This window comes from Cheilinus undulatus, linkage group 11 (assembly GCF_018320785.1).
Source record: "Cheilinus undulatus linkage group 11, ASM1832078v1, whole genome shotgun sequence".
Taxonomy (NCBI): domain Eukaryota; kingdom Metazoa; phylum Chordata; class Actinopteri; order Labriformes; family Labridae; genus Cheilinus; species Cheilinus undulatus.
This window is the reverse complement of record NC_054875.1, coordinates 4,202,252-4,225,487: the sequence shown is the minus strand read 5'-3', so window position 1 is coordinate 4,225,487 and position 23,236 is coordinate 4,202,252. Positions and strand designations below refer to the sequence as shown.

Below are 23,236 nucleotides of genomic sequence, written 5' to 3'. Positions count from 1 at the left end.
CCAAAATTAAGAATTAAAGAATAGTTACAGGCATTGAAATAAAATTGATATGGCCCTCCTGGCAACCTAGTTTCCCGGCCCTGTTATTTGGGATAAAACGTTGGCATGTCTAATTGTGTTAGTACTGGCCAAAATGTATTTTGAAATATCAATATATTGTTTATCAGCGAAATTCTAAATATATCTCATCCTTTCTTTTAATTGTCTAAAACAAAATGTTCCAATCAATTTTGGTAAAGAATTACAATATGTTATTGTGAAAATCCTGCTGAACTTTACAAATGTGTGTACAATGTGCTATAAAAGTTTACATGCAATAACATTGCAGGCCTGTGTAATTCCCTCTAATGGACACAGTGGTTATATTTCATGTTGCTTATATCTAACGTCTTCGTGCAGAGAGGAGGAGGCTCAATCACCATTGTGCCCTTTTGATATCAAACATCATTATTTACTTGCAGCATCTGTTTAAATGAGCTCCATTTGCATGCAGGGGGCTGCTCGATGTTTTGTTGCATTCCTGCGGAGGGTTTGACCTCTGACCTGGTTGTTGCATTCCTTAGAGGCTTGTCCTGCAGCACACAGCCAGCCCTGCACTCACACTGCTTCTGTGCCACAGAGAGACGATATGTGGTGAGCTAGCTCAGAAAAAGGCATAGCACACAGCAGCGACAGATTTTAGAGACTAGCAGACGCCATAGCATCATCTGGAGCTGAAGGAGCGTGTTGTTTTGGCTCTGCACAGTGAACCTGGAGCGCAGTTAGCCATTTTGCTAAGCAGCTAAGTCGCCATCGTTTTGCTTTGTAGAGACTCAGCAGCGCAGAGGAAATGAAGGACAAACAAAAGAGAAAGAAGGAGCGGACCTGGGCTGAGGCTGCTCGCATGGTAAACACATTATTCAAGCATTCAACCAACTGCATGTAAATTAACCTGTGTATGAATTAACGAGAAGGATGGATCCAGATGTGTTGTTGTGTTTGGATATTCTCCTCACGACCACAGCCTGGGCTTTGCTATGATGTTAGCTAGCTCATGCTAACGTAGCCTGTAGGCAGGATATATTTGGGGTTGCCTTATATATAACTGGGGGTGCACATTTTACATCTGCTGCATGACTTTCTGGCTGAAAAAATAACGCAACATGACATGCTAACGCAGGCTAGCACGCTAGCATACTCCCCTGCTATTTTAAGCTCTTTGTTTGCTAGGCAGCAAACCTGCTAGCCGAGTGCTAACCACTATTCGAGCAACATGATGAAATTTAAAGAAACGCCACGGCTACTGCGATATCACGAATGTTTTATGTGCAAACCATTTAATAGAAAGCCACTGATTATTTTGTTTAAAGCTGAAGGGGTGAAAGTTTATTTTTAATAGTAACCAGTGTTGTGGACCACAATGCTAGCTAGCGTTAGCTAGGCTAAAAGCTAACTCAGCTGTCTTGTGAATCCACATTGGCACGGATTGGAGAAGGAACATCAAAGAAGTCCTGCTAACGGTCATTAATCCACCCAGGCTTTTGTCTGAACATCAACGAGGAGAAAATACCACATGTGCTGGATGCATGTGTTCACATGCAGCACTAAAGCGTTTAAAACAAGCGAGCTTCAGCATGTGGGCTATTTTTACAGCAAATGGCACACATTTAAATGCACCCTGAGCTACTACTCAGCAAATGTTCATTGGAAAGAAATGTGTTGGGGTGTGTTTCCACTGTGAAGCCTCAGTGAAAGCAGTGGGTTCACTAAATATTAGGATCTGGGCGTACCAGACAGGCCCATGTGCCTTTTACTTCAGGAGCTGTTTTGTGGGAAGCTCTAGGACGCAAAGTGAGGTTTGAATTAGCAGTTTATCTGTGCCAAACAAAATCTCCATTCACTGTGCAAGCAGTGGACATTTTGATAAATTAGATATGCAGACAGGGCTGCACCCATAGGTGATTTTAGGGATGCTGATGCACCCCAGCATTAATTTTCAGCACAGTGCAAAAATGACAAGGGCTTCTGACAGGTTTTAGGTAATTAGCATTTGTTTAGCATCTACTTATTCCCTAGCTATTTTTAACAGAGTGAAGCAAAATCAGCTTTATGCCTATAGAATAGTTGTCTATAGTTCAGATTCTAAACTTAAAACAAAAAGCAAGGCAATTTGTGTTTGGTACATTATTTCTTTGCTGTAACAATGCTTCTTAGTAATAAATCTTATACCGTTGGAAAGCCTGTTTATTACCCTTTTAAATGATGCTACATTTATAAGGATCATGCATTTGTGGGATGAGCAGCAGAGCTGAGTATGTGGGTTGCGCCCATGAAAAATGTGCCAAATCTTCTCTGCCAATGCCAAACAGCTGATTCTGCCATTGACTCTTGTTTGGTGTTTGGTGGATTGGATGATTAAAGTTTGAAGAAACAAGACCTATTGACAATTTAACAATTTATTCATTTAACAAACAGGAGCCTCAGTAGTCCGTGGAAGAACCATACACAGCCACAACAGCCTGGCTCCTCCTCCTCATGCTGGTCACCAGCCTCGTCACACACTGCTGTGGGATGGCATCCCATTCTTCAACCGGCATTTGTTGCAAGTCAGCCAACGTGGTTGTGTTGGTCACTCTGGCACTAACAGCACGCCCAAGCTGATCCCACAAGTGTTCACTGGGGTTAAGGTCAGGACTGCTGGCAGGCCAGTCCATCCTCTCCACTCCCAAATTCTGGAGGTAGTCTCTGATAAACCCCGCTCTGTGGGGGCGAGTGTTGTCATCTTGTAGGATAGAGTTCTTGCTGACAGGGTGAGAAAACAGTATTCTTGGGGTGTTGTCTTCTTGGGACGCCCACTTCACAGCCTGTCTCTGACATTCCCCGTTATATGGAGCTTGGCCTTCAGTTGGAGATGGTACTAGGGTTCACTCCAAACAATGCCGTAACTTGGTTTTGTGGAACACCAGCTTGAAGTTGCCCAACCGACGGGCCCTATCCAGATCAGTCAAACGTGGCATGCCGATTCTTGAAGCAGACATCTACTGACCACTGTAGCAGGACCCATGCTCACAGGTGCTGCCAATCAGGCACCTGATTGGCAGCACCTGGGGGTACCAGAAGCTCAAAACAAGAATCAATAGCAACAGCAAAATAAGCTGTTTGGCATTGGCAGAGAAGATTTGGCACATTTTTCATGGGCGCAAGCCACATACTTAGCTCTGCTGCTCATCCCACAAATGCATGATCCTTACAAATGTGGCATCATTTTAAAGGGTAATAAACAGGCTTTCCAACGGTATAAGATTTATTACCAAGAAGCATTGTTACAACAAAGAAATAATGTACCAAACACAAATTGCCTTACTTTTTGTTTTAAGTTTAGTAGTTTATGTAGCCTTTAATGGCGAGTCAGTTCACAGAGGCATCAGGTACACACAAACAATAGAGACAGTGGCATACGTTTCCCTTCTATCCACTCTGCCCTGGCTCTCCCTGAAAACCGCAACACAAAACAATCAACAATCACAGTAGCAACTTCAGACTAATCTAATATTATAATCACATACATGAACAATTCAACTGTAAAACAGAAATACTTATTCCAACTTCCTGAGCCTGCCTTTCACCTATGCAGTCTAGTTGTATGTAACATAAGATCATATGATAAATTTGTTTACACACTACTACATTCTTATGTTAGAAATTGCCGCCTATCCATTCAGCCCGAGTTTGAGATAGTATTTTCATACCAGCGAGCAGTGTTCATCACGCATGATTCCTTAAAGAAAGCTGATCGCTTTCCTGTGAGGGCATCACAGGTGTGACCCGACACCTGTGCAAACCCATCCAGGGTAGTCCTGCAGCCGCCCTGCCTTATACAAAATATCATGTCTGAAATTCCCCTGAATTTGGAATGACAGTAGCTCAGAGTTATCAGATTAAAACGTGTGTATTAGGTGTTGTTGATCAAAGTGAAAAAAGTGGCAGAAAATAAGGACTTCAGTCATTTTTTTATAAATTCTCTGCAGAAGTATAGGTGTTGGCCTGTTTATTCACTTTCACCACAGGGAGCCAGTTAAAAAGCTGTGATGGTGATGTGATCAGGCAGGTAAACATGTCAAACAATGATGATGGCAACAATATGTAAGAGTCAATGCCTGACATGGAGGCCTGAACTGTGTGCAGCGCATCATATTTTTCTTGTTTCTGTAGAGGTTTCTCTACATCAAAATGATCTAAACATAAATACTATGATTCCCTTTAGCACAACAATTCATGTATAATTTGCAATAAGAGTGCAGATAATTGCAATTAAGTATTTTTTAGAAATACAGCCCTAGTTGTATCTTTTTAGTATTGCGCTGGTTAAAGTATGGAATTATTTATTGTTTGGGTTGGTTGAAAATGCATAGTATAAGGAACTAAAAAAATTGCATATCAAATTGCAATATTGGAAAAGATAATCACAATTAGATTATTTTCTGAAATCGTTCAGCCCGACTACAAATTATATCCATCAGCAACATTTCGGAACTGAAATATTTCCAGTCTATTTGTGCAGTTTATTCAGTGTGACAGTTTCCCTGCAGTCTCGTGGTCTGTTGATTTCTAAAGCTTTGTTGATTAAACACTGCAAATCATAAAAAAATAATACAGATTGTACAGATTGTTTAATGTTGGTATCCTTACTCCATTTGTCCAGAACCCAGAGTCGCTTTATTTACCGACTTAAATGTCAGAGTGTCACAGCAAATCCTTAAATTTAGAGGGTCGAATAAGGAAATGTTTGACGTCTTTGCTTGAGAATAACAGAAATGATTTACCAATCATTTAAATGATTGCCAATATATATTTCTTTAAATCAGTTTATTGATGAATAATTGTAGATGCACATGGATTTAATAGATAATAGAGCTAATGAACCACTATTTTGTGGAAACCAATAGGGAGACACAATATTGGAGTTTTGCAGTTATCTGATATGCCAATATTAACAAATATATTTAGTCAATATACTCATATTAGGGCTCGGCAATTAATCGAAAATTAGATTAAATCGCAATATGGCCTGCTGCAATTTTCAAATTGCAGAAGGTGCAATATTTATTTGATCTGAAATTGTGTCAAAATACAAGTTTTTAAAACATTTTTTGCTGCAGAGATGTTATGCATTACATATCAGGCAATCATCCACAGGCATTTTTTTTAATAGTCTACAAAAATCCTACTTTTTTGTATTTTTTTCATATTAAATATGAGAATAAAAAAAATATAACACCCTTCAGTATATCAGTTCCTATCCAATTTTCAATACAAGTCAAATTCTTCACAATTAGATATTATTCAGCCCTAGTTCTATCTACTATTGTGTTGGTTATAATGTAGAATGATTTATTGCTTTTGTTTGTGGGTAAAAAAAAATTAAAAACATAATATAAGGAACTTAAGTAATAATTGCATATCAGATTGCAATACTGAGGAAAAAAAATGCAATTACATTATTTTCCCAAATCGTTCAGCCCTAACTGATATCAATAGAAATGTCATCAGAAATGTGATTTAGACCTCAGACTTCAATCTTCAAAACACAACCTTAACTTTGGAATGAGCGTTCACAAAGTTTACCCCTTAAAACACATTTTAAAGAGTAAGAAATAATGATGAATAAAGAAAAGAGCTAAGATAGATCAGAAAGTCGAGCCTAAAATGACACTACATTCTTTGTTCATGTGGTCAGCATTTACAGCTGATATTTTTATAGTCAGAAATTTTAATATCTGCTGAAACAATAATTCACTTTTTAAGTGAATATCTGTTAAGTACCGATAAGGTTCTGATGATATCGTAATCTCTGAGGGCCAGTGTTTATTTTAAAAATGAATATTTCTGGCATTTGTAAAAACAGTTCCAGACAGTTTGATAGTACCTGCAGTCAGATGATGTAAATGAAAGGAAGCAGGTACTTTTTTGCAGTGGAATCACAGCTGCAGCTCATAATACTAACTCCTTAGCCCTTATTATAGGCCAATAAATCTATGTGCAGTCAAGCACATACGCTGTACAATTTGATATACTTTCATGGATCTTTTGTTTACCAATTTTACATCTGAATTAGAGGTTATTCTCTAAAATATGTTAATTACATGAGGCTTGTCAGTCAACTCATCACCCAATGACGGAGCGTCTTACTGCCCAATTCTTCTCAGACATTTTAAATGATGTATGAGAAAATAAACAGTGCACACAGTTTGTCGTTTATGCATAACCCCTTTTCAGGCATGTATATTTTTGTGGAGATTCTTCCTTTCTTCATCTTGCAGGGTTTAGAAAAAGAGGAAAGAAATCTGCATCTGTTATCAGTCCAGCACCCTTTTCTTAAGTTTTTAGTTTCTGAATATCAAGGGAAGGAATTAGAATTGTATGTGTAAGCTAAAAGAGAAATGGGAAGATTTCACAATTGTGTCGTCATGCTGCTCTGTGGGAATATCAGACTTTAGAACCCCATGACAGAATTCTTGAACTGTTTAAATCCATTTAGTGGATGTTTTTATATAATTTGTGGAGATTGCACCGCTGGCTCACACTAGAAATGAAGACTTTGGTTAAAATCAGTTTGTATAATACTGTTCCACCAGCTCATGCACCAGGAGGCAAACATTGTGCAGGCTCCTGAAGTGAAATTAGGCGTGTACCCACCTAAATCATCCAGTTCCAGTTTTTTGGTATTTGTCCTTGCTGAGGCTTCATCTAATGCTAATGTTAGATTAAAACCTTCACTTTGTGGAAGACACATGCATCCTCTTTTGTGTCGGGCAGTATAACACTTAGAATAAATATTCCTTGCCGACTGAAACAAACAAAAGAGTTCACAAATTTTACACATATTTCTAGGATTTCTTAGTGTGGTTTCACATGAGGTACCTGGCCCCAGATCTAAGTACACTTGACCATAAAGTCTGGTTCATTCAATCAGTGAGAACACAAGAGAACCGTATTCCTGCAATATGTCCAAGTCCACTTGATGATGGTACCTACCTACGCAACTTTAACAAAATTCTGGGTACTCATCAGCGAGTCTCCTGTCCCTTCAAAAACCATTGCATCTGTGCAGGCTGCTGCTTCTTTTATCCTCTGAACTGCACGACAGGTGTGGAAGTAGGAAGAGGGCTGTTTCTAGCATCCCACAAACAACAAAAACACCCACGGTGGCCTGCAGGATGGATGCCATTGTCCAAAGAGCATAAATAAATGTTGACCGTTGCTAGCTCCTTATTCTTTCTGCCATTTAGTGGATTTGCAAAAACACAAGTACTCTCAAGCACAGAACAATGTTACTGCTGGGAAAGCAGACCAGCAGGGGAGAGGAGGGGGGTAGCAGTCACACTTGGGCAAGGCTAAGTTGTGCCTGATGTGAAAATGCTCGATTTAAAAAAAGCTTCAAATTAACTGATTGTTTTAGCTCCCTTCATTTAGCCTCCACATGCTGCTGCTTAGACCCTGACATAACTGACAGACAGAGATGTACAGTAAAGGCAGAATTAAGTTCAGTATGTTAGCCCTACTGGTACAGATGCCAATCTAATCTAGCTGATCTGAGCCTCCCTAAAGTGAACATAGACTTAAGAACCACTCTTAAATCACTGAAAGAAAAGCAGTTTTTCTAATAGATAAATGAAACCTTGGAATTGAGTCCTTCTATGTCTAAAATGTGTCAGAACTGACCCCAACACCCACTCAGCCACTGATCTAAATACTAACCAGGCTGATATTATTTGCAGCTTATCACAGATGCATCCTTGTTCTTTGTCTAAGCAGTGAAAGGATTTTCCAGATTTTGATCCATGATTAAATACTTTACATGAAGAAGAAGAAAAAGCCTTTCTCTCATAAACCTGGAGCTTAAAGAAACTGTCAGAGACGATTGTTTATGAGTCTAGGTTGCTCTTTTGTCGTCTTGTTGCTTGAGTTCTTGGTGCAGATCTTTTCTCAGTCCATGTGCTAAAAATATTGATGTGTTCTAGGTATTGGAGAACTTCTCCGATGCACCCATGACTCCAAAACAAATCCTCCACGTCATCCAGACCAAGGGGCTGAAGGAGATGCGGTAAGAAGCACAAAGACACGAGCACAGATACAAACCCACACAGACACACGAGTTTACAGCAGCCTTACACAGTTTAATGAAAGCCTCACCGGCTTCTGCTGCTCACTGCACCATTTTGATGCATTTACAGCTTTTACCTGTACCCTTTTGAAATAAAAGTTTTTTGTGTCAGAGCTGTACATGGTGTGTAGAATAAAAAGTCCAACGCAGTGCAGTAACACTGTGAACTTTGTTCCATTTCATCCTGACTGTAAAGGCACTGAATACGGCTCACAGCAACATTAACCATTTTCTTTGATCAACACTGAGGTGCTATGATTTAAGATTTTAAATTTAAAGAACATCACTCAGTGTTAGTTGCAGGGTTTCTTGCATGTTTTAGAGATAAGGCGACCACCTCCACTAAATTTTCCTACTGCTGCTGTTTTAATTTAAATGTCCATACTCCACCAACTTGCAAAAAAAGTTCCCACTACAGTAAAAATAATGAAAGTGAATTATAATAAAAATTGGCAAAGTTTTAATTCTGCGTGGTTAGACTACGAGTAAGGCCAGCGACACACAGACGATGTTCAAATCATCACAGATTTTAAAAACGTGGGGCAATACAGACTTAAGGACCGTTACAACAAGGTTAGATTCCCTGCCCAAGCTGGGAACCAGCGTGTCAGCCCAAGACCTGATCCAGCCTGAAGCTCCGCCCAGGCTGTCGGGCTCAAAGACATCCTGTCAGCCAAAGCAGCAAACCTTTATTTTATCCCTAAACATCTAATTTTTGGTTATTTCATGTTATAACTTTAATTATAACAGCCAACTTATTAAAATGTTGGGCATATGCCGGTTCAGCACTTTGCCATGTCAGCCTTGGTCCGGCCCTGCCCTGGCCTCCTATTGGCCATCATCCAGCCCTGGACCTGGACCAGCCCACTGGGTCCTGGGCCCCCAGTATGCTGTGAGCTGGATCTGGCCTGGGAAAGCATACTGGGTGCCGGTAAAAGCGCAGCTACTGCTTCTGTAACCCAGCAGATGACCCCTCCCATCCAGACTCTCCTAAACACGTCAATATTAGACACACAGGCTTGCTAACAATACCCGTAACGCACCAAAGAGAAGTCCTCACAAAGGAGCCCAGTTGGCATCTCTGGCCATAAGCCAACATCAAGGCCTCACAAGAGTGTAGTAAGACCAGGAGCTCTGGTCTTAACAGATTTTTAATATTTTAATCTTTTAAACACTCACAATAGAGGATTCAGCCAGACTGTAAGACAATTGCGTAGTGTGGAGTCAACAGATCTCACAGAAGCTTCAGAAGAGAAACAAACATGGTGGACATCTTCAACAGACTGTCTGGTACCTTTTAATAGCAGCAAAATCAAATCGTAGAAAGGAATATCAATGAAATCCTGGCAGAGATGAATGTAAAACTGTTATTTGTGAGCTGTAACAGTCCCAACATTAAACATGTTCGATATGGAGAGAAATAATCTGACGCATACTGAAATTGACATAGCTTTACCTTTTATTATAATAAAGGCTAACTAAAGTCAGTTTCAGTGTGTGGCAGATTATTTCTCTTGTTTATTTTGGACCTGCTACCGACCATCACCTGACTACCTGGGCTGTGCATGGTAGGGCTGAACGATTTTGGAAAATAATCAAATTATTTGTTTCCCTCATATTGCAATTACGATTTGATATGTGGTTATTCCTTAACCTTCTTTTATTCCTAAACAATCTGAACAATTCTTTATTAGTGTCTAATTCTGATGATTAAGACTCGTATTGCAAATGGATATGAAGTATTGCATTGACGGGTTTTTTGTCATTCTTATATTTAATGAGAAAAAAGCACAAAAATGAAGAAGGTAGGATTTATGGAAGACTATTAAAAAAATGGCACCTAAATGACTGCATGATGTGTCATGCATAACATTTCTACTGCAAAAACAAATTTAAAACTGGTATTTTGAATCAAATTTCAGGTCAAAGAAATATTGCACCTTTTGCAATTTGAAAATTGCAGCAGGCCATATTGCGATTTTATCTAATTTTCGAGTAATTGCCATGCCCTCGTGCACAGGGATCTTGGTTTTATGTTTGATATGGACTAGGAAATGGCAGGGAGCAGCTGAATTTAAATATTGGCACAGCATACTTCAGATTATCTGGACATGGAGGGTGCAAATCAGACCTAATTGGGCCTAAAACATCTGTTTGGCCAAACCTTGAATAAAGAATCTCCTTTTTGTGTCTTTAATGTGCATCGTCAGAAATGCACATGAATGTTGACAGTTAAAATCTAATGATAGATTGTTTTCTGTAGTTTTGGTTAATACTTTTCTAACTCAGTTTTTTTATTTCCTTTTATATGGCATCCTTTCTTCACCCGGCCTGCTGTTGGCCTAAACAGGAGGTAGGTTAACCTTTATTATAAGCTCTTTTTTTCTTCTCTTGTGTAAGAAAACCCCTCCTTCTTTATTCAGTGACTCCATGAAAATACATGCCTACTCTTGGCTCAATGTTTGGCATGAATAAGAATACCTCTAACGTTAGACAAACTCTGGAGCCAACAATTCATGTCAATCACAATGATGCACAGATATTATATAACACTTAAACAGCCATGCTATTTGCAGCATTGCCTACACAACCAGATGTAACTGAGGGAATTTTTGCCCCTTTTTATGAGGATATCCATAAAGTGTTTATGGTGAACATAGTCCTCAAAGCTTTAATTTACTTATGATATACCCTGGGAGAAAGTTGTCTTAGTAAAGCATGGATGATGACTGTCATTGCAAGCTTAATGATAAATAGATATGAAAACTAGGCAAAACTATTGCATCCTCAAGCTTTTTTCCTTCAGTCCAACAAGCTCTTTCCAATCACTTACATTCTATTTGAATATAACTGTGTGTTTTTATGTGGTGTGCAGTGGCACAGCTCCTCTGGCCTGCCTGGTCACCATGTTGCACTCCCAGGTGAGGGGAGACCGAGTCAAGAACAGCATCTTCTTCAAGCTGCCTGGACGGATGAGCCTGTTTACTCTCAAGGTACTCAAACGTCATGGTATTTACTCTTAGCGAAGCTTTATTTAAAGGGTTAAATGGATTTTTAAACAGCAAAGAGATAATCAGTCGCACATCACTTTGTACTCCTGTGTTGTTAGACTTGATGCACAGCCTCAAATGAAACTAAGAGCATGAACTGTTCTGCAGAAGAAGAGAGAAGTCCTAACTCTGTGCTTATTTACACTCTGTAGAAGAACGCCCTCCAGTGGACAAAGTCAACATCAGAGACAGAGACACCGACAGAGTCTGCTGGAGGAACGGGGGCTCCAGCCTCAAGCAGCACTCCGGCAGCCGGCTCAGCTGTAGCCTCGACCGGACCCACAGAGGCCACAGAGCAGGAGAGCTGCGACTCCACCGAGACCAACGCAGCTGCCAGCGGAGACAATGACGGTAACGCCACACAGCAGCGACCTCACATTACACACACTAGAGGGTTATTTTTAACATCCAGTGCCATTCCAGTCACAGTTAGTGCAGTCCAGTTTACTGGGTGAGCTCTTACTGCCTACAATGTCCCAGATAGCGATGGGGCGTCATGGAGAATGAGCAGAAAGAAGTTGATGTAAAGACATATATCGATCTTCACCATCTCATCCTTTCTTGACATCTTTTTTAAAGTTACTCCACTCTGTAACTGAGTTTGTTTCAGAGCAATAAAGTATATTTTCTCTGCCTTGAAGCCTCTGTAGATGAGAGCTCATCCAGCGCCTCTGGCTCCACGGAGCTGCAGCCTCCCATCAACCAGCCTCAGACCCGCCTCAGCAGATCAGCAGGACAGCAAGGACGCTTGGAGGCACAGCAGGCCCAACACGCTTCACATGCCCAGACCAGATTGAGTCGCTCCAGACAGGTCAGCAACCAGCAGGAAAGACTGACTACTCCATCTTTACAATAAGTATTAAAGCATGAGTTCAATAAGGCAAGAATGAAAGCGACCAGTCAGGAAAACATACTGACTGTAGGATTATCTGCCCTGTGTTTCTACAGTCAGGAAGACAGAGAAAGAAAGCAGTCATGATGCCTCGTGTTGTCCTCACCCCTCTTAAAGTCAACGGAGAGCACGTCCCCTCAGGTATGGACCGTGCTTTCCCAGCTGTATTTAAACGCAGACATAATGAGTTGCAAAAACCTCTGACATCGGTTAAGCACTTCTGTTAAATGTGTGTTTTTTGTGTGTAGGACCCATGAAAAGAAGTCGAGGAGGAGTTGATGTAGACTTTGAAACACCAGGCTCCATCCTGGTCAACACAAATATCAGAGCGCTCATCAACGTTCGGACCTTCTCAGCGTTTCCTGCACACTCACAACAGCAGCTTCTGCAGCTGCTGCCAGAAGTGGACAGACTGGTATGTTGGTTTTTCTACTCACAATTTAGCCACTTTTTCTAAAGAGACCTTGAATACTGTAATGTTCCTGCCACAGAGTATTAGAACCCAGTATCTTCATCTTTATGAGGACAGCTTAACAGAGCCCAGTGCTCTGCATCTTTTTCCAGCTGTCAACATCACTAAAAATCGAATACACGAAAGTGTGCAGATGGACTTTTGTAAGCTCTTCAAAATGTATGAATTCCTGGGTTTAAAGAAAAAGTCCCAAATATTTAACCTTGCTCTAGTTGGGCTTAAAGTTTCAAGTGTGACTGATAGATGTAAGTCTATTTAGGGTTATCAGAAGCTGGCATGGAAACTGGCAATATTTGAGCAAAGTAAAAGGAATTGCAGTAGAAAATCAAGGCTCATTTAATTTGTGTAAAAAATACGTTTTACCATGGAAAAATCCAGGAGTCAGAAAACTGTTTCAGGGCTGTTTACTTTTGTACTTTTGGCATTTTATGGAGTTGACCCAAACTGATTTTGGATTAACTTCATGTGCCAGAGGCTGCTGTATCTATAGGTGTGGTCTTTTCTTGCAGGTTGGATCTGATGGGATGGCTCGACTCAGCAGTTCAGCTCTCAACAATGAGTTCTTCACCCACGCTTCTCAGAGCTGGAAGGAGCGGCTGGCAGAGGGTAAGTCATTGGTGTACGACAGATGAAAAAAGTGATGGTAAAAGCTTAAAAGTTACCCTGTTTAAGTGTGTGTAAAGATGGATAACAAGATAAGTAAGTGCATAAGCGATCAAAAACAGTAACATGGCTGTACAAGTCAGAAGAGCACAACAAAAAAAATGCTTCTGTACTGTCCATTCAGGGACCTTTGCAAAAAGAATGTCCTATTTTAACAGCAAAAAAATAAAGAGAGCTGTAACAGATTATTTTTTCATAATTCTTCATACCCCTCAGTTTCATGTGGTCCTGAAAAATCCTCATTTCGAGGGCTATGTAGCCTTCAGCCCTTGATTCAAAAGATAAGTGGGATACCTCTTCACTTGACGTGAATGTGCAAAACCAAGGGGAAGGGCTAAGGACTAGAAATGGGATCGTCCGTTAGTGGTACTGCAAGCTGCTAGCTAGACAGTCATTTGTGAAGTGATGAGCCTGAATGTACTGGACAACTATCTTTATTAAAAGAAGAGCAAATAACCACACTGAAAACTTGGTGGAGAAGATGTTTTGCACTTCTCCTAACTGGCATTGGCTTCAAGGCTGACTGCAAGGCTTTCTATGGGAGATTCTCTACATCAATGCAAAATATATCCCATTCAATGGATATATATACAATAGTCTATCTGGCGTGTTAGGTTTCCTTTCTTAAACATTTTGTCTTTTTGTTTTAGGTGAGTTCACCCATGAGATGCAGGTGCGATTCCGACAGGAAATGGAGAAAGAGAAGAAGGTTGAAGCATGGAAGGAGAAATTCTTTGAGGAGTACCACGGGCAAAAGTAAGACCCCCACTTACTTCATGATTTCACCACTCACACAAAGGACATATCAGGTTCTGTCAGTGATTTGTGGTTCACTTTTACGTTGATCTAAAGACATGTACTTGTACTTTGTTACTTCCATGTGCCTGCTGTCTCATTTATAATGTAGACCGGGTGGATCAGGTAGTCCTCTTCAGTGGGTTGTGGATGAATGCCTGGATAAAAATGTGTAGCAAAAGTCTATAACTGGCTTTTATTTTGAAGGAAATGTCTCCATCTCTTTATGATGTGTCTTTTGTTCCAACTCAAGTCAAAATACATCATTTTCATAAAAATATTTGGATGTTAGACTAATATGGTTCACAGCTTCTCATCCAGGAGGTGTTGGGTTCTGACGCTAGACCAGTTGAGAACCACTAAAGTATTCGCCATGTCACTGGGACATGCAGATAATTCATGAAAATCTAAACTGTGTTTTGTGTACCTTTAGGTCTGGTCTGACTAAGGAGGAGTCCCTTAAACTGACTGCCAGTGAAGCCAGTGAAGTTGCAGCAACGGTGCTGGAAAGTGACGTAGCTGTAGTTGCAACACCGAAGAGACGCAGCGTTGGTCGGAGGAGGAGAGACGGGCGGATGAGGAGACGCACGCGAGCTGATCTGCGCCGCCGGGCCCGCAGAACCCTCTGTAAGGCCACTCCTCCAGCCATACAGGCAACAGAAACCACAGAAGACAGCGCTGCTCTGGACATCTCTGCAGTCTCCATGGGCTCGCCCATGTCCGACAACACAGTGGTGCAAGGTGAGGTGGTGCTGCAGGCCGAGTGTGGCGTGGAGCTCCCAGCTGAGACCACCACGATAGAGGAAAAGCCTGCACCCACTCCAGAGCCGGTCACATTACCAGCTCCCATTCCCACTCCGACACCCACTCCAACACCCACTCCAACACCCACTCCAAGCCCCAGCCCCAGTCCTGCCTCCACCAGCGCCAACGAAGAGCCAGAAGTCACAGCTCGCCTTCTCCCAGAGGAGGCCGCGCCCGTTCTGGCCTCCACCTCCTCCCCATCCTCCTCCTCCTCATCTTCTTCATCTGCCTCCTCACCAGCCTCCTCGCCCTCCTCCCCCTCAGACAGACAAGGAGCTTTTGCAGCAGGCTTGGACTCCTCCTCTTCCTCTTCAGCGTCATCCAGTGCCGCGGTTGCGGCCGATCCCCTGGATGACACCGCCTCTGTGGTCACCTCCATCACCGGAGGCACCGCCACCAGCAGCCGTGAGAGCAGCCCCTCAGCCAGCCCAGCCACCACTCCCGTTCCCAGCTCCCAGCTCAAGGAGAAGAGGAGGCCCGACGAGGCTCAGGCCTTTTCCAGCTTTCCCGAAAAGAGGCCGCGGCTGGATGACCGTCAGTCCTTTCGTACCACAATTGACGGTGTCCGTACGGAGAAGCCGCAGCCGACAACAGAAGAGCCCAAGGTGCCGCCTATCCGGGTAAGACTTGGTTTAACTAATCCTAGGGTGGAAAGACTTTTTTTTTATCTTGTATGGCTGTACCTCCAAAGATTTATAAATTTTAGCCTGTTTTAAAAATGTGGGAGACACCAGACTTAATGACAGATTTGGACCATTTTTTAACATTATTATCCTCCTGACAAAGAAGACGGGACTGTCAAACCTGTTAATGATTTCACAGTGAAGATTTCACGGACACAAGATCTCTTAGAAACACTAATTCAGACATAACATGTCTTGCGATAAGCCTTGAACCTCCCAATCTAGGAGTATACTGGGCCAAAATCAGGCCTCAAGTGGTCTTGTGCCTAAATGAACTTTCCCTCTAAGAATTAAGTGGGTTTTGATGCAAGTTCAACCTTGTCTTTGTGCTTCCTCTCCAGATTCAACTGTCCAGAATCAAACCTCCCTGGGTCAAAGGCCACCCCACCTACCAGATCTGTCCGCGGATCGTGCCTCCCGGCGAGGGCTCGCGGCGGTCGGGGACGGGGGGTGCGCGCACCTTGGCGGACATCAAAGCCCGCGCCCAGCAAGCCCGCGCCCAACGCGAGGCCGCTGCTGCTGTTGCAGCCACTGGCGACGGGACAGGGACGGACGGGGTCCGGGTGCGGGCTGCTACTGGGCTACCGGATAGCAGCAATGGACGACGAGCGCGAGAGCATCCAGGACCTATCGAGCCCGGAGGAGGAGACGGAGGAGGAGGAGGAGGAGGAGGAAGTGGAAGAGGGGGAGGTGGTGGGATGGAGGAGCAGGGATCGTCTTCGGGCTCTAATTCGTCTGGAACACAACTACAGCTTCACAATGTAGAGCCAGTGCCAGAGCCGTCGCCGTCTCTGTCCACTACCTCCACCTCCATGTCCCTGGAGCCCCCTCAGACCCCGACTCCACCTCTAGAGGAGGTCCCCGGGAGCGCAGAAGCTGGAGAAGAAGGAGAAGCAGCATCAGCCAGCGACCAGAGCTCCTCCAACAGTCTTGCAGAGAAAGCAGCTGAGTCGTCTTCTCCGGAGCTGGACTCTGTACCCACCCAGGCCCCTCAGTCAACCAGGCTGAACCAAGTCCCAGACTCTGCTGCTGCCCCCTCTGAAAGGGCAGACCTGGGTCCTGAAAAACCCTCTCTGGTCCCAACCTCCATCCCAGATTCCCTCCCCAGGTTTGGGGCTCAGGGTGTGGATGTCATTCAGACTCTAGCGAATTCCTGCCAGCCCAAAGAGCAGCTGAAAGGAAAGGAGGCAGGACTAGGAGGTGTCATCCAACATGGCTCCCATCATGTGGATGCCCAGGACGTTTTCTCTCCCTCTGCTACAGAGAGAAAGCCTACAAACACATCCTCACCCCAGCACATGGACTCCTCTGAGAAAGACGACGAGGCTGGGACTCACAGTGACTCTACGGAAACCGCTTCAGACTGTGAGAACGAGGTTCAGGAGGATGATCAGCACCCCGATCAGGACTGGTGCCCTCAACTGAGCACGCCCAGAAACGGCCAACTGGTCATCTGCAGTCCTCCTCCTCCCCCTCAGAACCAGCAGCCAGTCATCCACGCCCACGTGTCCAGCCGCCAAGGTCAGACAGTCATTCAGCCATGCTTCCCCAACGGTCTGCCCCACCCTCAGCACAGTCGCCCCCATTCCCAGGTAAGGCTCTCAAGATCACTTAGCACATTACACATGAAAATATCCATTATTTTCACCTTAATAGTACCAAAAGTTATGAAAGAAAGAAAGAGAAATCAGGTGTTTGTTGACTGCTTGTTTCACAGCAGTCTAAAGATCTTAGGAATACATCGACACCTCCACACAAACATGCAGGAAGAAGAAGGATTTTGTTTGATTGTTGCCGAAGTTGCACTTCATCAATTTCAGCTTCCCATGATCATAAAAGCAGGTAACTGAAAGTAAATGATTACTGTAGCACATGCTGTGATGTGCTTGTTTTTTAATGTGTGATAAACGGCATGCACGCTCTTCTCCTTTGAAGCACAGTGAGTTCTTACAGGGTTGTGAGGGCATCTGCAGAGTCTTTAAAAATATTGATAGTTGATAAATGAATTAAGTCAAATAAAGGCTTTTAAAAAGTGCAAAAAAAATCATAAAAGCATGACTATGAGGTCTCAGATTGTGTTATCTATATTTATATTAATCTAAAGAGCTTATAGACTAGTTTTAAGTCATAGAAGACATTAATGAAGTGAGATATTGTGCCAGTCTATCTTTATTATATGCTGGCAACATTTTTAGCCCACAGACTTGTGGAAATAAATTATTGAAATGAATATAGCACAATTAAAGTGAACTATGGCTACAGCAGTAATATGATGGCTGCACATGTATGCTTTAGAATCAGAATTAGTGCGCAATTATACAGTTTTTTTTCCCTAAAACCTAAAACTGTGCTGTTTTACTTTTACTACGGAGCAAAAATTGTAAGCAGCTACTTCCAGATTGAGGTATAAAAAGCTTAAGGCCACTTAAGTAAAAAATAAGAACTTCCATTCAGCTACCTTATAGTATCAAGTTTTATTTTTCCTCATAGTCTATTATGAAAAATTCTCCAAGAATTCTTATTTTCATACTACAATAAGATATACCATTGTCATTTTCTCTGTCACATTTTTATCATACTGTCGGCCCAAAACATTTACCAGACTGTGTCATTAATGTAAGGGCTTAGAAACTGAAGGTGCAATAGGTCTTAAAATGTATGAAAAGGGTCTTGAAAAGGGTCTTAGAAAGTATTTAATGTAATGTCTGATTTTCTATATAAACCTTGGCCATGCCTTAAAGCAAGCCTGGCATACTCTGCAATTTCAAGCTGACCCTACGACAGTCGTGGCAGAATGTCAACTCATACTGTGCATTTGAATCGCTTACGACGCAAGACCATCGCACACAATTTATGTGGTCAGACTATACAGTCAGATGGTTGTGCTTCGTCTGAGTGCTCACACTGAACTAGTGAAGTCGCGACTGACTGTAGGAGAAATCTGCAGTTTTCTTTTTAAAAAGTTTCACACTCTGAGAGTGACGTGTCTCCAGTCATATTCTCTTTCTCTCTATCCCAAACACACAGACAGCATCACCATCCGTGCCAGCTGCAGGTCCGCAGTTGGGAATATTTCCTACTCATTTATTTCCTTTATCATCGTGAGGATGGAGGGCCATCAAAAAGTCAATCCAGCTGTTGTCAGGGTGATTTACAACATTGTCTGACAGCTAACAAAGGAAAACAATCCCCCAAAGTTTTTAATCTGCATGTGTTTCTGCTCTGACTGTGGAGTGTCTGCAGTCATACAACCAAAATATCAAATGTGTCAGAAATCCATCCGACCAGTTGCGAGCTGCTGGTCGGACTGTGATCGGGACGTTGTCGGCCGTCATATCCTCTTGTACGCAGCACGACAAACAACGCCCAACCCATTGGAAGTCGGCATGACTTCTAAATGTGTCGTGTGACTTAAAATTCATGGCTGAATCAGAGGAAAATTGCACAGTGTATGCCCAGCTTAACGCAGTAAACGTCCATACTTTTGGTTAACAGTGACTTAAAAGTTCAGTTTACACATCATGAACGACAACATGAGCATAACTCACTCTGAAGCTACTCAAGCAGCATTCATGCTCCGTGACATAGACAGAGGCGAAAACCAGCATGTACCAAAGCAGACTGACTGGATATATCCTGTCTGTCAATGCTTGACAGAATGTAAGGTTTCTTACCAATGTAAGGTCAATCCATAGTAAAAATGCTATCTGACTGGTGATTTGACTACCCGTGTTTTCACACAGTGCTTTTTTTTTATGAATATGTTTACAGTGCAGGTATTTCCTTCTCCAGGTCCTTGTCAAACTTCTTCACCAAAAAGAACAAAACAAAACAGTCGCAAAGTCCATTTGCACGCTGTATTTTAATGATTTGAATCATCAGGTTGCAGGTTCCGTTGTTAAAATTAATTGCCTCCTTTTTAATTGCATTTTAAAATTGCACAATTTTACATTCAAAACTGTTTTTGGCATTTTGAGTTTTACCAGTCTTAAAGTAAGGTAAAGGACCTCCTGCTGGAGGTATTGGCCTGCTTCTTTAAGTACACTGTAGATTAAAACATGCACATAAACATGAGAAAAGGAACTTTTTATGGATTGAAACGGAAATGTTTGATATCACAAGTGACTTCAAATGACTTCTGAACCCAAATCAATATGTTTAAATTTGAACAATAGTGTATTAAACTCTAATTCTGGTATTGTGGCATCTCTACTTCCAGGATCACCAGCCCCTCCCCATCCGGGACACCAACGTTGTGGTCAAAATGGAGCCAGGAGAAGACTGCAGGATCTCCAGACAGGTGTCAACTGAAGACGAGTGTCGTGGAGGTTTGAAGCAGTCCATCAACCTCCCCGGTTCTGCTGCTGCCTCCAAGAGACCGGCCAGCTCAGCCAGACCGGTGTCTAGTGTGGAAGCCAACAACCCGCTGGTCACTCAGCTGCTACAGGGCAGTCTGCCCCTGGAGAAGGTTCTGCCCACGCACTCTGCCAACAGGTTAGAGATCAGCCGATTACCGGGACCCCAGCCAAGATTGCCACCGCTGCCACGAGGCAGACCGGACATCTCAGCCCAGTCTCCAAGCCCAGATCTGTCTGCGGCCTATCAGAACCACAACAAGTCTCCTCCAGGACGTCCTGTGTCCTGTCTGATGGAGACCCCAGCTGTTTCCCAGTATCAGTCCCAGCAGGCCCCTGGAGCGGTCCCTGTCATCACCTCTCTGCCCCCCTCCTCCTCCAGTTTAAACTTCAGAGGGAAACCAGACATCAGCTCTCAGGGCGCTATGGAGTCCACCGTCATCAAAGACTCTCACGGCCCCGTGGTCACTCCAGACAGACCGCAGAACTCTCAGCGGACCCTGCAGAACGGCCCCTCTCCTCCCCATGCTGACCCGTGCCCCACGGAAGTGGTGCCCACCATCAAGATCAACTGGCGCCCTCCTCCATCTCAAATCCCCCATGCTCACCAACAGCAGCTATCTCCTGCGTCGTCTGTGAAGAACGAAGTCGGTGCTCGTCCATCCTGCCAGGCTCTGGCTAAATCGCCCCCCACCAAACCTCTGAGTGTTACCAAAAAGGAGCCAAGCAGCTCCATGGATGGCTACCTGAGCGGCGGGGCCATGGAGGGACTCCTCAACATGGAGATGACTTTAGCCAGGATGGCCAAGAAGGAGCACAACAAAGCTCCCTACTCCTCCGGCTCCCCGTCCTCCTCCTCCTCTCCATCGCCCTCATCGTCACTCCCCTTCCAGCTCTACGGGAAGCTCCCCAAGCAAGGCGGAGGAGTCAGCTACACGGCCAACGTGTCTGTGATGGATAACGGCGGTTTCTCCCGCAGCATGGCGGACAGCGTTCTCCAGCTGCGCCCCCGTTTGACCTCCACGCAGGCCACCCTCAGCATCCAGGCCTTTACTGACAGTACGGCCGAGGAGGTGGCGCTCAAATGCTCGTGCCGCCTCAAAGCCATGATCATGTGCCAAGGCTGCGGTGCCTTCTGCCATGACGACTGCATCGGGCCCTCCAAACTGTGCGTGTCGTGTCTGGTGGTCAGATAGTGTGTTACTGAGGTCTCTGTGGGGGGGGCCCAGCTGTACAGAAACCAGGAGGAGCCTGACAGGCAGGATTTGCCTTGTATGATAGATTTGGTCTGTATTTTTCGTTGTTGCAGATTTTCAGATTTTTTTTTAGCTGTATTGATATATTATTATTATTATTGTTATTATTATTATTGTTGTCGTTATAATTATTGTGAATTTGGGGCATGATTGATTGTAAATTGTGCCTTTTTTTGTTTTCTCTCCTCAAAAACATTTACCTCATCTTCTCTCGCTCCACCTGTCATCATTTGGTGGCCATCATTGTTTTGGTCTCTTGTTTCCTCAGTGAACAGAGACGTATTGTTGTCTCTTTGCGCAAAGAAGTATTTTTTTAACCATTAAAATGAGTAAATGACACGTTCACTGGGTGGAGTTTTTACTTCCAGTTGCATCTGCACAATTCATCCAATTTTTTCACATTAGCTAAGAAAATTCATTAGAAACAATGTGTGCATTTTATTTAAGGGTGACATTTTTTCTCCAAAAATCAAATTGGCAATATATCATAAATGTGCTGTTTGCAGACGCGTATCGATACAATTCTATAGAATCAACATAGCAGTAACCATGGTAACAGCCGTTTTAAAATGCACATTTATGATGGTTTGTTTCTTTAACCTCCTGAAACCTAAACCTTTGGAGCGCATTTTTATTTTCTCCCACCTATTTGGGATAAATGGGACCTGGTACATTAAAATATCGGTCTTGTTGTTGATCAGGAATTTCTTAGGAAATTTTCCTTTCCAAACCCCCAAAATTCAGGACAATCCTGAAGCAGCAAAAAGGTGGGAAAAGTCAGAAAAAAGTGGCATTCATTGGCGAAAGGCTGAAAAGTTGAAAAGGGGGGGATGCAAAAACAGTATAAAAGTTGCAAAAAAAATGGGCAAAAAGTGGCAGAAATGGGTTAAAGGTGGCAAAAAAAGTGGTAAAAACTGAACGTAAGGGCAATAGAAATATATAGACAGAAAATAAAGCTTGACAATTAAAGCCAACTGTGTAAGTGTGGAAATCAGCCTGACTTGTGACTTGCAATGGATTATTTCTGAGGTCAACATTTCCCTTTTTATAGGTATTCCAGGGGAATAATATTTTAAATGAAGATACAAAAGAGCCACATGTGCCTCAAGAGCCACACCTTGAGTATCACTGCTTTAGTTAGTCCTCAAATCTTTCAGTGAAAATTCCTCATAAAGCCTGAACACTCCAATAAAAATGTATCCAACAAACAACCATGCAAATTCCTGAAAAAATTCAAGCAAATTCTTAAATATTAAAGTAAATTCCAACTTAAATCTCTTGGCAGATTTAAAAAAAACATTCTCCAAAATTCCATGAAAGTGATGCAATGACCAAAACCCCCTAAAGTTTTCTAACAGAAATCCTGAAAATTTCTAAGGACAATCCTGAACTCCAAATTCCTAATCTAGCTCCCCCAAAATTTGGTCATAATTTCCCCATATTCCCATGAAAATGCACAAAAAATTTAAATAAATTCAAAGCCATGAAACCCTCAAATATACAAACATGTCCTCCTAATTTCAATGAAAATACTTTGATAACTTCCAAGCAAATATCCAAACAGAAATTTATCCCAGCATTTCAAGCTCAATACCTTAAAATTGACTGCACATTTTTTTTTGCATCAGTTCTAATACCAAGAGTGATTCCTATAATGTAGGAAAGCCAAAATGTAATGTACTCATATGTTGATGCAGGATCTTAGGAGGTTAAACACCAGACAGTAAGGAGTTAAACAGGAGTCATGCAACATGAATCAGAAAGTATTCAGACCCCCTTCACTTTTTTCTTCTGTTGCAGCAGAATGCTACCATAAAAAAAAATTGTTCTCATTAATCTACACTCAGTCCTCCATCATGACAACAGCAGACCAGAATGTTGGAAGTTTTTGCAACTTTATTAAAATTAAAAACTGAAATATCACATTGACTTTAGTATTCAGACCCTTTGCAACATCACTGTAAATTTAGCTCAGGTTCCTCCCCTTTCTCTGATTGTTGCTGAGAGGTTTCTACACTTTGATTGGAGTCCACCTGTGCTAGATTAAACTGATTATGATTTAGAAAGGCACACACCCTCTCTATACTGACAGTGCATATCAGAGCAAAAACCAAGCCATGAGG

The 23,236-nt window shown here is 42.6% G+C and overlaps 1 protein-coding gene across 3 annotated transcripts; it reads left to right on the top strand.

Moving 5' to 3' along the window:
- Positions 1-570: 570 nt before the first annotated feature.
- asxl1 (ASXL transcriptional regulator 1) lies at positions 571-21,450 on the top strand. Of its 3 annotated transcripts, none has more exons than XM_041799190.1 (12): positions 571-886; positions 8,001-8,084; positions 11,017-11,136; positions 11,346-11,544; positions 11,835-12,004; positions 12,142-12,226; positions 12,334-12,500; positions 13,067-13,163; positions 13,871-13,976; positions 14,449-15,439; positions 15,844-17,094; positions 19,722-21,450. In XM_041799190.1, exons 1-12 carry the CDS (start codon positions 830-832, stop codon positions 21,051-21,053), a joined length of 4,659 nt encoding a protein of 1,552 aa, XP_041655124.1. In that variant the 5' UTR covers positions 571-829; the 3' UTR covers positions 21,054-21,450. The 3 variants fall into 3 exon arrangements, with proteins under 3 accessions (XP_041655124.1, XP_041655123.1, XP_041655125.1); XM_041799189.1 differs by having other exon boundaries at positions 11,835-12,019; XM_041799191.1 differs by lacking the exons at positions 571-886; positions 8,001-8,084; positions 11,017-11,136; positions 11,346-11,544; positions 11,835-12,004 and adding an exon at positions 12,030-12,049.
- Positions 21,451-23,236: the final 1,786 nt, after the last annotated feature.